At 32.7% G+C, this 13,190-nt stretch overlaps 1 protein-coding gene across 1 annotated transcript; it reads right to left on the reverse strand.

Annotated features, from left to right (window-relative positions):
- Positions 1-1,211: 1,211 nt before the first annotated feature.
- LOC134283818 (SEC14-like protein 1) lies at positions 1,212-12,922 on the reverse strand. The gene is made up of 15 exons (XM_062766295.1): positions 12,765-12,922; positions 11,982-12,131; positions 11,266-11,397; positions 9,697-9,825; positions 8,847-9,093; positions 8,434-8,558; positions 7,721-7,910; positions 7,440-7,528; positions 7,246-7,316; positions 3,891-4,197; positions 3,607-3,744; positions 2,671-2,919; positions 2,290-2,435; positions 1,912-2,025; positions 1,212-1,766 (listed from the first exon to the last, which is right to left on the reverse strand). Exons 1-15 carry the CDS (start codon positions 12,825-12,827, stop codon positions 1,733-1,735), a joined length of 2,184 nt encoding a protein of 727 aa, XP_062622279.1. The 5' UTR covers positions 12,828-12,922; the 3' UTR covers positions 1,212-1,732.
- Between the last annotated feature and the right edge of the window lie 268 nt (positions 12,923-13,190).

Below are 13,190 nucleotides of genomic sequence, written 5' to 3' on the forward strand. Positions count from 1 at the left end.
CAATCATGGAATATTTGAGGAAAAGTTTCTGAAATTTTTGATAAATCAGGCTTAAAAGTATGAGAATAAAGTATGATTTACAGTATGTGAATAAAACTTTCTAAGACAAATCCAAATTAAGAGCATATGAATGCTTTTGAAAGTTCTTGTCAAAAAATCTTTCTTTAATACTGAAGAGAAATGATTATCTTTAATTTGCCTTTGACTAGATTCATAAATCAATGCTGAATTTAAATTTCCCTTTCCTATGCCTCAAAAAGATCTTTACTTTCTTGTACTCAACCATTTGTCTCAGATCTGCCCATAGACAATATTTAACCAATCATAGCCCTACAACTAACTCTGTATAAAAAGTTACAGAAACCAAGACAAAATTCCATAAAAAGAACATCTTTGGTAATTTCAAAATCAATGAGTTATAATACAAAGATCATAAGAATCTCTTACTGTACATATAAGAGTAATGCTTTAGCATCAAGTCAAAAAATTTGTAAAACTATGTAGAAATTTATGGCAAGTTTGATATGGATGGAGAGTAATAATATGTTTAATACAGAGTCAACTCAGGAAAATGTACTTTTGTATTTCATGATATGGTCAGGTTTTTTGGTACTTGAAACAAAAAATATATTGTAAAGTGAATTTCATGCGACTTTGCATTGTTTCCAGGAGGGCTTTCTCCAGAATGAAAAAAATGTTAAAAATAACAATAAAGGCTCAATATACAATGCATGCTAAAAAATGAAAAATGTTCTAGTTGTAACAACTTTCAATGTATAGTAAACACAAAACATCAAATTCCCAAATAACAGCTTCTAACCATTCTCAGAATATTTCAGCACTGAAATACAAATCAGTTATACATTTTTCTTGAAGAAAATTTCCATATGCACATTCTTAAATGTATACCACCCTATGAAATCTGTCACTTTCTAATTGTCACCAAGCACTAGTTTACAAAAACAATTATTCTCTTAGATGTAAAAAATGAAATTCTAGACTGGTATCAGAGATAACTCTTAAGATATCTGGATATCTTTTTACCTATCTAAGATATCACTTATGGTATCCTAAGCATCTCTTTTGATACCCTCTAGACAAATCAAATATCTCAGATATCTCTAATGATATCCTACATAAATCTAATAGTAAAGTTGATATCCAAGACATCTTGAATTCTCTAATATCTAACCAAAATCAACATTTATTAATATTTTTTTTCTAGACATTGCACTGATTGTTAAACAAGCAAGACATGGTTTAGTATTAATAAGAGAATTTAGACAATAATCTTCCTGAGATCTTACTTCTACTTTTTTTCACATTCTAAATATGGCACTTGTCTGAACTTGTGACACTAAGTATTCAAATGTTGAAGTTAAAGATTCTATAGAGAAAACATCTACTACAAATGCTCATTTTTCATAACATTCTTAAGAAATTAATTTATTACACACCTTTTTTTTTAACTCATCATACAAACTGCCTGCATCAAAAAAATGTCCTGCACTTCAAAACAAGAATAAAGTTATTCTGAAACTGCAATCAAGAAAATAGCTAACAAATTACATTGTATTCACTTTTGATACTAAAATCCATTCATTTCTACATATATTTGAAACAATGTATAAAAATTCAAAAGTACATGTAAATATGTATGGATAAAACTTAACAAGTATATAAGGTTAACAATTCTTTGATAAAACTATAGGATATGACTTGCTGCAGCATCTCAGTGTCGGGATAATCTCGATGAATCCACCAACCTGATCATGAAGAGAGTAAGGATTTTGAGTTTTCTGGTGGAAAATTACAGTTTAGTAAAACAAATAAGAAGCCCTTATACTGACTTTACACTAAACACAAATTCAAGAATCATTTCAAACACATTCCTCGTTTACTACATCTTACCTGTTAGGGTTGGATGAGGGCCCGGGACTAGTTAAGGAACCAGTCAAACTACTCTGTGATGCCCGGCTACTGAGTGAACCACTGTGATAGGATTGTAAGCTGCTCATTGAACCCCTAGTAAAATAATACTAATTTTGTAAACTCAAAGACATTAACTGATGACTAATGCATCCTGAGAATGCACAAGTAGATTTATTTTGTTGACCGATTTTAACCATGGACAGACATGATTCAGAACCGATTTTTTCAGATAATTTTTTAAATCTTATTTTCAAACTTCTTGCACAAATAACATTGATAAATGCATTAAAAAATCATTGAAATGTCTTGATGAAAACAGATATCTTGCTTACGGTTCACTGTTATGAGCATACAAACCTGAATGCCTCTGATCTGAGCAGTTCAGTGTGGTACATAACTTTGGATTTATGTGGTGCTAGAGTAAAGTCAAAGGAAGTCTTGGCTGAGTCAAAGTACTTCCATTGTAGAATGTAACTTCCCGATTCACTAACAACATGAGATCCCTGAAAGAAACAAAACAAAAACTTCTTATATTTCAGAAAAAGTATTAGTTCATGCAACTTATGATAAAAAAAATACATGTACAAAACAGGATATACAAGAAGCATATTTTATACAAAAAATAAAATCACTGTTCTCTATGGCCCAGGGGAGTTTGAAACACCTTCTTCTTTAAATTTGATGTTAACAAGATAGATATTTTTAGATATTTAAGCACAATCCAAAGGCACTTCTCACCTGTACACTATCTCCGTCCCTACATATAAGAGGTCTTTCCACAATACTAAGGTCTGGACCCACTTGCATGTTTTTATCAATATATTGTACAGATCCGATTCCTCCTGTGGCTGTGCTGACGTGATGCTGATGAAATGGGTCAGCTGATATGGACCGCTTACAGCGTAAAACAGTAAAGGTGACATCACCTTTCAGAATGTCAAAGTCCCAAGTTATCACTGATCCTTTCTGAGGAACCTGAATCAATACCTGAAGAAAGAAAGTGGAGAAGAAATTTAGAGATATAAACTGAAACCTTTTTTGTATGTTCAAATGCCAAGCATTTTTAAATCTGTATGCATCAAGTCTAACTATATAACAAAACAATAATTTTATAAGAAAAAGGGAAGAAAATCTGGAAAGTACAAATTATGTGCATGACCAAAATGTGTGAGTTAAAAGACCATGGAGAAGAGGTTTCTTACCTCGTGAGGATAATCTTTGACTACGTGACTAGTGTAGTAACAGCTATCTATACTGAGAGGTTTCTTACCTTGAGGATAATCTTTGACTACGTGACTAGTGTTGTAACAGCTATCTATACTGAGAGGTTTCTTACCTCGTGAGGATAGTCTTTGACTAAATGACTAGTGTTGTAACAGCTATCAATACTGAGAGGTTTCTTACCTCGTGAGGATAATCTTTGACTAAATGACTAGTGTTGTAACAGCTATCAATACTTACAGGTTTCTTAACTCGTGAGGATAGTCTTTGACTACGACTAGTGTTGTAACAGCTATCAATACTGAGAGGTTTCTTACCTCATGAGGATAATCTTTGACTACATGACTAGTGTTGTAACAGCTATCTATACTGATAGGTTTCTTACCTCATGAGGATAATCTTTGACTACATGACTAGTGTTGTAACAGCTATCTATACTGATAGGTTTCTTACCTCGTGAGGATAATCCTTGACTACGTGACTAGTGTTGTAACAGCTATCAATACTGAGAGGGGGGCCCTCTGGAGATTTGTCCTGAAATTCTTCTTTGTAGAGAGACTTGGGAACCAAACCACCATCTGGTACATCACACTGAAAACAAATAGATGAAAATCAAACCCGTGGGCAACATTTTCATGAAAATGACTCCATTTCTGAACAATCACCTAACATTAGAGATGAAAAATACTCCAGGAGGATCAAATGTAAACTCATTTCACTTTGTATCTCATACTTACATAGCAGTCACCACCCAAAAAGTCTGGAATATATTTTTCATCAATAAAATCTCTCAGTCCTCCTGGCTCTTGATAATCATTTCCTCCATAGAATGTGAATTTCTGGCGAGTATCTTCATCAATAAAAGGGCTCACAAGAGTCCATAACACAGGAAACACTCTGGGGGCTCGGACAATTAAAAGTCTCCCCATGGTTTCTGGGTAATTAGCTTCCACCACCTCAATGATGCGTAGCAGGGCTCGGATTCCTGGCCTCCATAAATGCCTCATGCTGAGTCCCTCTAGGTCCACTATACATGTACACGCACTGTGAAGAGAAAAGATTTGAAATTACATAAATAGAATAATCATATTATATATTTCTCATAAAATATGATAAATTTTAATTCATTCTTTTTTTGTTTCTGGAAACTCATACTTAAAGGAATTTGTGGATAAAAAAAAATGCCACAAAACATCCAAAAAAAAAAAATGTTCAAGAAAACAGTTTGTGACCAATTTAAAAACTTATTCAATTATGACAATTTTAGAGATTTTAACATTTACAATAAAAATAAAAGGTGTTGCTTCAATTTGTTTGTCAATGTCAGTGTCAGTGTGTGAATTTCATTATTTATAACAAAAATGTACAAATCAGTATAATGAGCACATCTCCTCGATATACTTGTAAATATAGTCCTAATTTAAAAGGTTCTTATACCAAAGATGTATCAAAAACGTTCAAGAAATGCTAAGTCACCCTTCCTTGCAAAGACAAAACACTAAGGGTGGCAAAACACTATTTTATCTAGGTCTAGGGAAAATTTTGTCTTCAGAGCTCTAGTGCTTCAGTGCTCTAAGTCTGTCAGAAATTCCCTTTAGCTGTTTTGGAAATATTCATGACAAGCATGTAAAAACTATTACAAATGTCAGACATAACCCATCACTCCCAACCCATGTCTATCAGCTTAGGTTTGTCAGTTATAAACTAACTGTTTTAAGAAAAGACTAAATAACATGAATTATCAAAAGTACACAACTTCTTTTCTTTAAAAATCAAAGTACCGGTAAATAACTGGATAATAATTTTAATATATTAAAAATGTATGTGCAACATTTAGAACTCTTTGCTAATTCTTACTGCTTCCTATTACATTGACAGTGTCAATTAGTGTCTTGAAATAAACTACAAATAGAAAGACAACCAAACAGCAGTACATTGTAACAGTAGTGGAATCTAATTCTTTGTTTTGCTTGAATCTTACCCGATACACAGAAGTCTTCAAAGAAAAATAAAATGTCATTCACGCTGAATCTTAGTAACACATTTATTAAGATTTATACTTCAAGATGTATAAACTATGTACATATACCACTAAAAATATAATTGGACCTGAATAACTAACACCCGTCATACTGCTCTGATGACAAGCCAAGTTGAGTCTAGCATGTACAAAGTGTATTTGGTTTAAATATGTACAGTAGAACTTGCTTATTTAAAAAGAACTCAATTACAAAGAAATCTTGGTTATAGGGAAACTTTCATGAACTTCACAGAGTCTTGCATGTATTTGGTTTAAAAATGTACAGTAGAACTTGCTTATTTAAAAAGAACTCAATTACCAAGAAATCTTGGTTATAGGGAAACTTTCATGAACTTCACAGTCTTGCATGTATTTGGTTTAAAAATGTACAGTAGAACTTGCTTATTTAAAAAGAACTTAATTACCAAGAAATCTTGGTTATTGGGAAACTTTCATGAACTTCACTGATGACTTTGCAGTTTTTTTTCCTTATAAAGCTATAAGAAATCCTGGATATAAGAAAGCTAAATTCAGTCACTGTGATTTTCTTGTCATTGAATTTTACTGTACATTTGATGGGTATTCTATTTTACTAAATTGTTCTTGTAAATGAGCTAATTGCAGTAAGATTAAAAACATCTAGGATATGACCAGCAATGTTTGTCCCAGACAAAAATAATGGTTGGGCTTTATCATACATGTATATGGTATTGCCTAATAGAGTAAACGATCTGCGAAATACATAATCCAATACAATATACATCAAAATATTTAAAATGGACAAATTATATCAATCACAGATATATACAATTATCAGAAAGACAAAAAAATATTTTTAAAATCATCAAGAAACCAAGATAATGCAAAGAAGACATGATAACTAATCTCAACCTGAATGCAAAACTGCCAGAGTCACACACAGTGTCCTATTACAGATTTATCTATCAATGCTATCATTTTCTGGGAAGTATACACATTACACTGACTTCACTTCTTTACACTTCTTTCAAAATTATCAAAATAGAACTAGAGCCACAGAATGATAAACATTTCTCTCTGTTTATAGAAATGCTAAACATATATGTACCGGTATCTAGAAACGTAATAAAAAAAATTGATATACATTGAATCTAAAATATTTTATTAAATATACTAGTATGTATTAATTTTATATAAATGTTACATATACTCATGCACTGATTAACTGCCTGTTTAATTATACATCTACAATACATGTAAATATATATACCATCTAAGATGAAACACTCCATTGAAACACTCCATTTTTCTTACTAGGAAAACTCTGCTTAAATACTCCCTAAAAGCGACAATATCCAAACACTTATCCACATTTGCTTCCAGTTATCTGTGGATAAGACTAAACCTAAGCACCTCTATTTCAAGCTTTTCTAATGTACAACACTAAATTCACACTGCCCTATGGTGAAGCACTTTTAAAGGGGGATATTACTTCAGTGCCCTACATTCTCTAGAAAGTTGCGTAGAAAAATTCAAAATGGCTTCACGAAATACTCTTTGACCCTGAAATATGACTTGAAAAGAAATGCACAATAGACTTGACTCTGTTTTCTGCTGGGAAATAGTTCTTTTCTTAAATCACACGTTATTTTAAAAATAATAATGATTTTTGTTGCAAAAAAAATTCAAACAGATCAAGCACAATTTCCTCAAATCTCATATAATCCATCAAACTAGATCCTGACACTTGGTGAGTACAATGTAGAGTATACAAATAGCTAGGAGCTATAATATAAGCTGTTGTAAAGATCTGAAAATCAGTCAGTTAGATTGGAATACATAGAACACTTTGTTACATCACTCAGTTACCTTGGAAACAGACCATCATCAGACCTGTTTGAAGAAACCCAGCACAATTTTTACATCAGTAACAAACACTGAATCATTAAATGTTCACCATTACATCAAGTAATAATGAAAAGCAATAAAGGTATGCTGTATAAAGGGACATAACTGCAAGCATTATGATAAAAAGCTGATCACCAATCGCAGCTGGGCTTTTCCACCTATTGACCTTTGTCCTCATTACTCACCTGACAGGATAACCCCGTGACTTGGTGGCCTCATCTGCTATTCTGAGCCCCTCCTCATTTACATACAGAACCTAATAACAAATTTATAAATTCAAATTTATTTTCCAATAAATCAATATTTCCCTTTTTTCTTTATTGATCTTTGCCTGAGATAGTAGATTAGATGCATCAAGAAAGGATCAATGCCAACTTACATGTTTCAAAATGGCTTCCTCACCAACTGACTTCATAAGTCCTTTGACGTCCATCTGGCCAAGTTTCAACACATACAGGGGTCTACCATCTACAATTTGGACCATTTTTAAAAAAATAAAATCTCCTTGCCATTGCATTGAACAAGAATTTTGAAAAGAAATGAACTTAATCTAGAAAGATCAAAAGCTCCTGTTAAATTTGAAATTTCATACAAATATGAGTAGCACAATTTTAGGGCTAGTCTTGCTGTATTCCTATTTTTAGCCTGTATAATGCCCACCTTTGTCTGAGTAATGCCAGCCCCCGCTGTAATACTGTTGTAATATCTCACTCGGAGAGTAGGTCTCTAGCAGTTTATCAATACTGTGTAGTTTTCTCCAGGCCAAGGAATGGACCAACATCTCCCGAGCCTTCTCAACACTGAACTCTCGGGCTCTCAGGAACCGTAATATATGAGCATCTTTTGGTATCTGTTTCAAAACAGGCCATTTAATAAGCTTTTAATAACTTAAATTTAATTAACTATATAAAAGGTTACAAGAACAGATTATCAAATTCAAACAAAATCACGTTAAAATGTTAAAGAACAAGGTGAAGATTGATTTTTTAAACAACTCATCAATCAATATAATATCAATATCAGACACATTACGGTCAACAGATTAAACAAGATTGCATTATTTATAACTTCCAGTCTTCCAGTTGCATTAGTCTAAAGAGTTTCAATACATACCAAATGAAACACGTAGGTATTTGAACCAGATATTAATTTAAATGTTATTCTACTATAAAAGACTTCCATCCAATGTTACCAGTGGTCTTTTGAGCTGATAACTCAATATTGCTTAAATTTTACAGATCCTTTGTGCCATTGCTAAAGTACTCATGAAATAAAATAAAGACTATACTTCCTCATGCAAATCCTCTGACTTATGTGTCACAACACTAACAAATTATGAACACATTTATAATATTCATTCTATAAATACAAACCTTTCCCTTGTGAGTTTTCTGTAACCATTGCTGGAGTTGTACAAGAGCACTCTCCTGTACTAAAGATAGATTTCCTAAGTATCTCTCAATGTACACATCCTCCAGCTTATCTGGAGAGGAAGGACCTAAAACACATTCAGAAAAATATCAATTAATCATTCCTTTGCCAATTAATGTTACTTTAAAAAAAAGAATTTTAAATAAGAGTTCCTCAAAAAGTAGTGCCTTCCTTATCAATGAATAAATAGTAAAAAGAACATTCTCTGTAACAGGACAGAAATTTGATTTTGTATGTAAATAAAGCATTTTCATTGATGAACAGGCCTTACATAAGAAATCAAATGTCCATGTCAGAATAAACATTCTACCTCAATTTAATACAATGTAATATTTACAAATTTCTGTTTTCTTACCATCAGAGACAGGAGATTTGATTGTGGCTGCTGAAGCTCCCAGGACGAGACTAGAAACGCTCTCACGGCTATGTTGACTGGCGGTACTGTTGGTACGACTCCGTAGACCGCTGTCCTGGGAAGGGGTATCTTCAGAACTGGGAATATCAATTTCCTGGGACTGAACTTTCTCTGGGGCCCAAGGAGGGATATATGTCACTCCCTCACTGATCAATTCATTGATGTAATACTCAATGACTTCTTTACCCTGTAACATAGTAAAACTCTTGCATAAATGTACAAGCATATAAAATTTTTACACTGTGTATATGCATAAGCTAAGCTATAAGTGTATTTTCTCAGATCCTAATTTTAGCACCTTATACAAATCAAATGTACATTAATTCAGTATTACCACCTTCATGTAAATTCACACATCTGTGGTGAATGTAAACACTGATGGCTCTGACTTACAATCGTGTTCATTAAGAAGCACTAAATTAGTGTACACGTATTTGTAATCCTAGTTAATAAATGCCCTATATCTTGTAGGCCATTCCTAAGAGAGATCTTGTGACTTGTTTATCGTTTTCATAGTCATTTATAACAGATACATTTATACTTCATGATAATCTTCTGCTCTATAATGCTTTTTGTAATAGATGCTGAAGAGTAATAAATGACAAAGCAGAAGCAATTATTACCAGCAAATGGCAATTCCATCATAAAAACCATCTCAAAATTCATGTCACACAAGAGAGTGTTTATGAACTATGCATTACAGACTCAAGTAGTGAAAATGCCTAATTACCACATTTACTACTTCTAAATGCCATCTTTGTCCCAAGAGATATCCCATAAATGAAGTTACCTTTTTGATATTTGCAGCATATTGTTTCATGGCAATCTTTTCCACCATGTGCTCGAAGTTGAAGAATGATTTGATATCAAGACTAGCAGTTTGTTCAAAACACGTCCAGTTTGGATTCTCAGGGTGAACCTACTCATAGAAAAAGAAATCAATCACAAAAGGTTACCAAACTTCAATCATAACTATTAACAATTCAAAATACCATACAAGGCATTTTTAAGGAATAACTGTCTTATTTTTCGATTTCATGAAGTGATCAATTGGCTTGCGTGATAATTTGCATAAACGCCGAAGGCGTTTATGCATAAAATTATCACGCAAGCCAATCGATTGATCATCTTCATGAAATTGAAAAATCTGACAGTTATTCCTTATATTTACATGCTTTGATATACGTGCTCCAAGCCCTGCTTCTGTCTAGCTGTTTGTTACGTGTGTTGGAACCGCGCCAATACATTGATGGAGAAATAAAGTACATTTACATTTGGTAATTTTATCTCGGACAAAGACATTGGAAATGTAAATATTACTTTATCAAACATATATTATAGGTGTGTCTACATGCACTTTAAATAATTTCCTTAGTTCATATAATTCAATATGTACGTTGAATTGCATTCAGAGGGAAAAATACTTTCTATGGCAATACAGTTTAATTAAGTAATTCTTGTAACAGAAATGTGTTAAAAAGATATCTTAATAAGAAAATGTGTTATATGTCATGTATGTTAGTTAGATAAACATAATGAAAAAATCAACTCAAGTTAAAAAACATGCTGACAAAATTAATAAACCCATTTTCATGTATGTCCATGGTTAAATATAGTATACTATAGGACTGATAATCTCATTTACAGTATGCCCATGGGTATATGAATTTTTCATATCCTATTCCATTTTTTTCTTTAAATCTGTATGAAAATTATTGAGTTGAAACCAAAATATCGACTTCTAACACATTAGAACCATGGTCTCTTAACTACTTTGAGGAAATCCTTTGAAATGTGACCAGCCACTCATAACTTGCAATCTTTAGATAATTTAGTTACACAATTACATACTAACAATTTGATCAATATATTGATTGCAAAGCCAGGTTTCGGAGAGAAATTCAACACATTACTAGATTTTTCCCCCCCGAGAGTTTAAAGTTGCATACATGTTACCTTGTCCTCTGGTTGTTTCTTTGGTAATATACACCTTTGTTTTTCACCAAATTTAGGAAATTTACAATTTTCATAATAATTCAATGTTTGCATCCAGGTTTTAAAACAGAGACAATTAGCACATTTACAATGCTTCAAAAGTAGAAAACCCAGTTTTCTTGTTCCAGATCTTAGATAGGACATATTTTTTGACAATTCTATGCTCTTAATCAAGATTTTATCCATGTTTGTATGACATGCTTTCTTCCATTGTTTTCTTTGTGCTCTCACTTGTGTGTGCATTTTCCTCCATGGTACTAATTAGAAATACTCAAAGTGACCCCTCAGGGAAACAAGATTTCTGTCTGTTATGAACCACTTATAGATTTTTTCCCTCCAAGTCTGACAGATAATGACTACGTACAGAGTAGAAGCAGCTCTCTTTAACGATGACCCTGCTGGAGAAACTCTCGTTGTGAGCGTCTATCCTGAGTGTTCGAGAGCGTCTGTCCAAGGCATTCACTTGTCGGAAAACCACATGATCGACTCCTGCAATCTACAGACCAAAAAAAGATTCAGATCAATAAATTAAAGTGTTCGTTTCAACAGATATTTTGACCAAAGATGATTTTCTAATTTAATTTGGTAGTCAATCAGGTTATTTTTTGAAAGTTTGTAAAAAAAATCGTAAAGCTCTTTGTTGTATAATGTGAATGACATGTTTATTTATAATTAGCAGCATATAAATATCTGTTAATAAATATACACGTAATCCCTCAGGTAATGAAGCTCATTTTGTCTAATCACTGCAATTCATGGCAAACTCTTCATGAACTCAAGATGAACCTTTATTTCATTAGTGGTAAAAAAATCTTTCTAAACAATAAATAATGATTGAGTTTAAGCATTTTTTTTTCTATATCTGGCCCTCAATTAGCACTGAAATTTATGTTTGTCAACATTTTATTTTCAAGGCGATAATGTGTGCTGAAGTGAGGAATGTCTTTGTACAGTTCATGGTCGAGTCACCAGTTAAAAAAAATGTCTGGAAGGCAACATGGTGATTATTCAAACAGAAATGCCAAACTTGACAGGGGTCACAAATATGACGTTCATTGTACAGTTGTACAAGTGACCAACCTTTTTCAGGATGTATGGAGCATCCACATTAAGTCGACATCTCCTGTCTACAACATGCTCTGCACCATCTTTACTTTTTGTCTCTGATATTATATCACTCCCGAGAAACACAGGTATCATTTTACATGTTGGGAAACGTTTCTCATAGGCCTAAAATTAGATAACCATGCTTTAAATAACTAGTCCAGGGAGGCCAACCACCTTTCAGAATGTAAATTGTTTATTATTATCTATAAAAATTTCACCATTTACATTTTAATAAGAACAAAAAAAAATAATCGGACATTTTTTTGTTTTCCTATAATGCAAATCTATGTGGAATATGCAAAGGGAAAATAGTTAAAATACACATTTTTTTTATTTCCTGCAGATGTTAATACTTTGACAACAATGTCCATAGGAGACTATTGTAACATTCTTCACATGTTTATAATTAAAGATTGTTCAACTGTATCTGACCCTGTCTATCATACAAGTAACAAGGAGGATAAGTGGGGGTACTCAGCTGTGTCTCTGAATCACCAGATAACCAGCTGATTCAAGTGCATTTTGATGTTTATTTCTTTCTCCCTTTTTATTAAAATTATCCAGGAAAAACAAATTTCGTATAAATATTACAACAAATGCTGAGAAAATCCTATCGATGCTTATCAATCAGATTTGTATATTGTCATTGATAGTTATCGACATATCCGTTATCGAACCGAAAACGGAAAAGGTAAACAAATAGATAAGAAACTCATATCAAGAGAGATGAATGATACAAAATGACAACAGACTTACCGCCATCACAAGCTCAAACGGGTGTTTATACACCCTGACGGGTGATTGGTACTTCTGTACCATGATGAGCCTGTGTTATAATTTTGTTACACTTTCTGAACCGTCCATTCCACCATTTCACTCTCGCCTAATACTGACATCCGGAAGTTTGGCTAACGTAAAATATAGTTCTGTCTAAATTCTACATTTGTGTTTCCTGAGAATTTTTTAACTTAAAATTTGGCTTGAATTACAATTCAAATGTAGCTGTAAAATAAATGGTTTTATTTAAAACATAAAAAGATAAGACCTATACAATAACAAAGTGCGTGATATATTCCTCCGCGACTCGACACACTGACCCATAGTAGTAGGCCGCTCCAGACTTTAAAAGTCAGAATGATTTAATACAATGTAAAATCACTGAAGTATTGACTAATGAAGTGA

The sequence above is a fragment of the Saccostrea cucullata genome, unplaced genomic scaffold (assembly GCF_032062105.1).
Source record: "Saccostrea cucullata isolate Sc308-1 unplaced genomic scaffold, CSIRO_AGI_Scuc_v1 ctg86, whole genome shotgun sequence".
Classification (NCBI taxonomy): Eukaryota; Metazoa; Mollusca; class Bivalvia; order Ostreida; family Ostreidae; genus Saccostrea; species Saccostrea cuccullata.

Bases quoted from the DNA above. Each gene is read 5' to 3' on its own strand.
- LOC134283818 (XM_062766295.1), bottom strand. From the start codon at position 12,827: ATGGTACAGAAGTACCAATCACCCGTCAGGGTGTATAAACACCCGTTT. The intron at 4,198-7,245 runs GTGAGTAATGAG...TTCTCTTCACAG, and splicing joins TCACGGGGTTATCCTGTCAG to TGCGTGTACATGTATAGTGG. The intron at 2,026-2,289 runs GTTTGTATGCTC...TTATTTTACTAG, and splicing joins CTCAGATCAGAGGCATTCAG to GGGTTCAATGAGCAGCTTAC.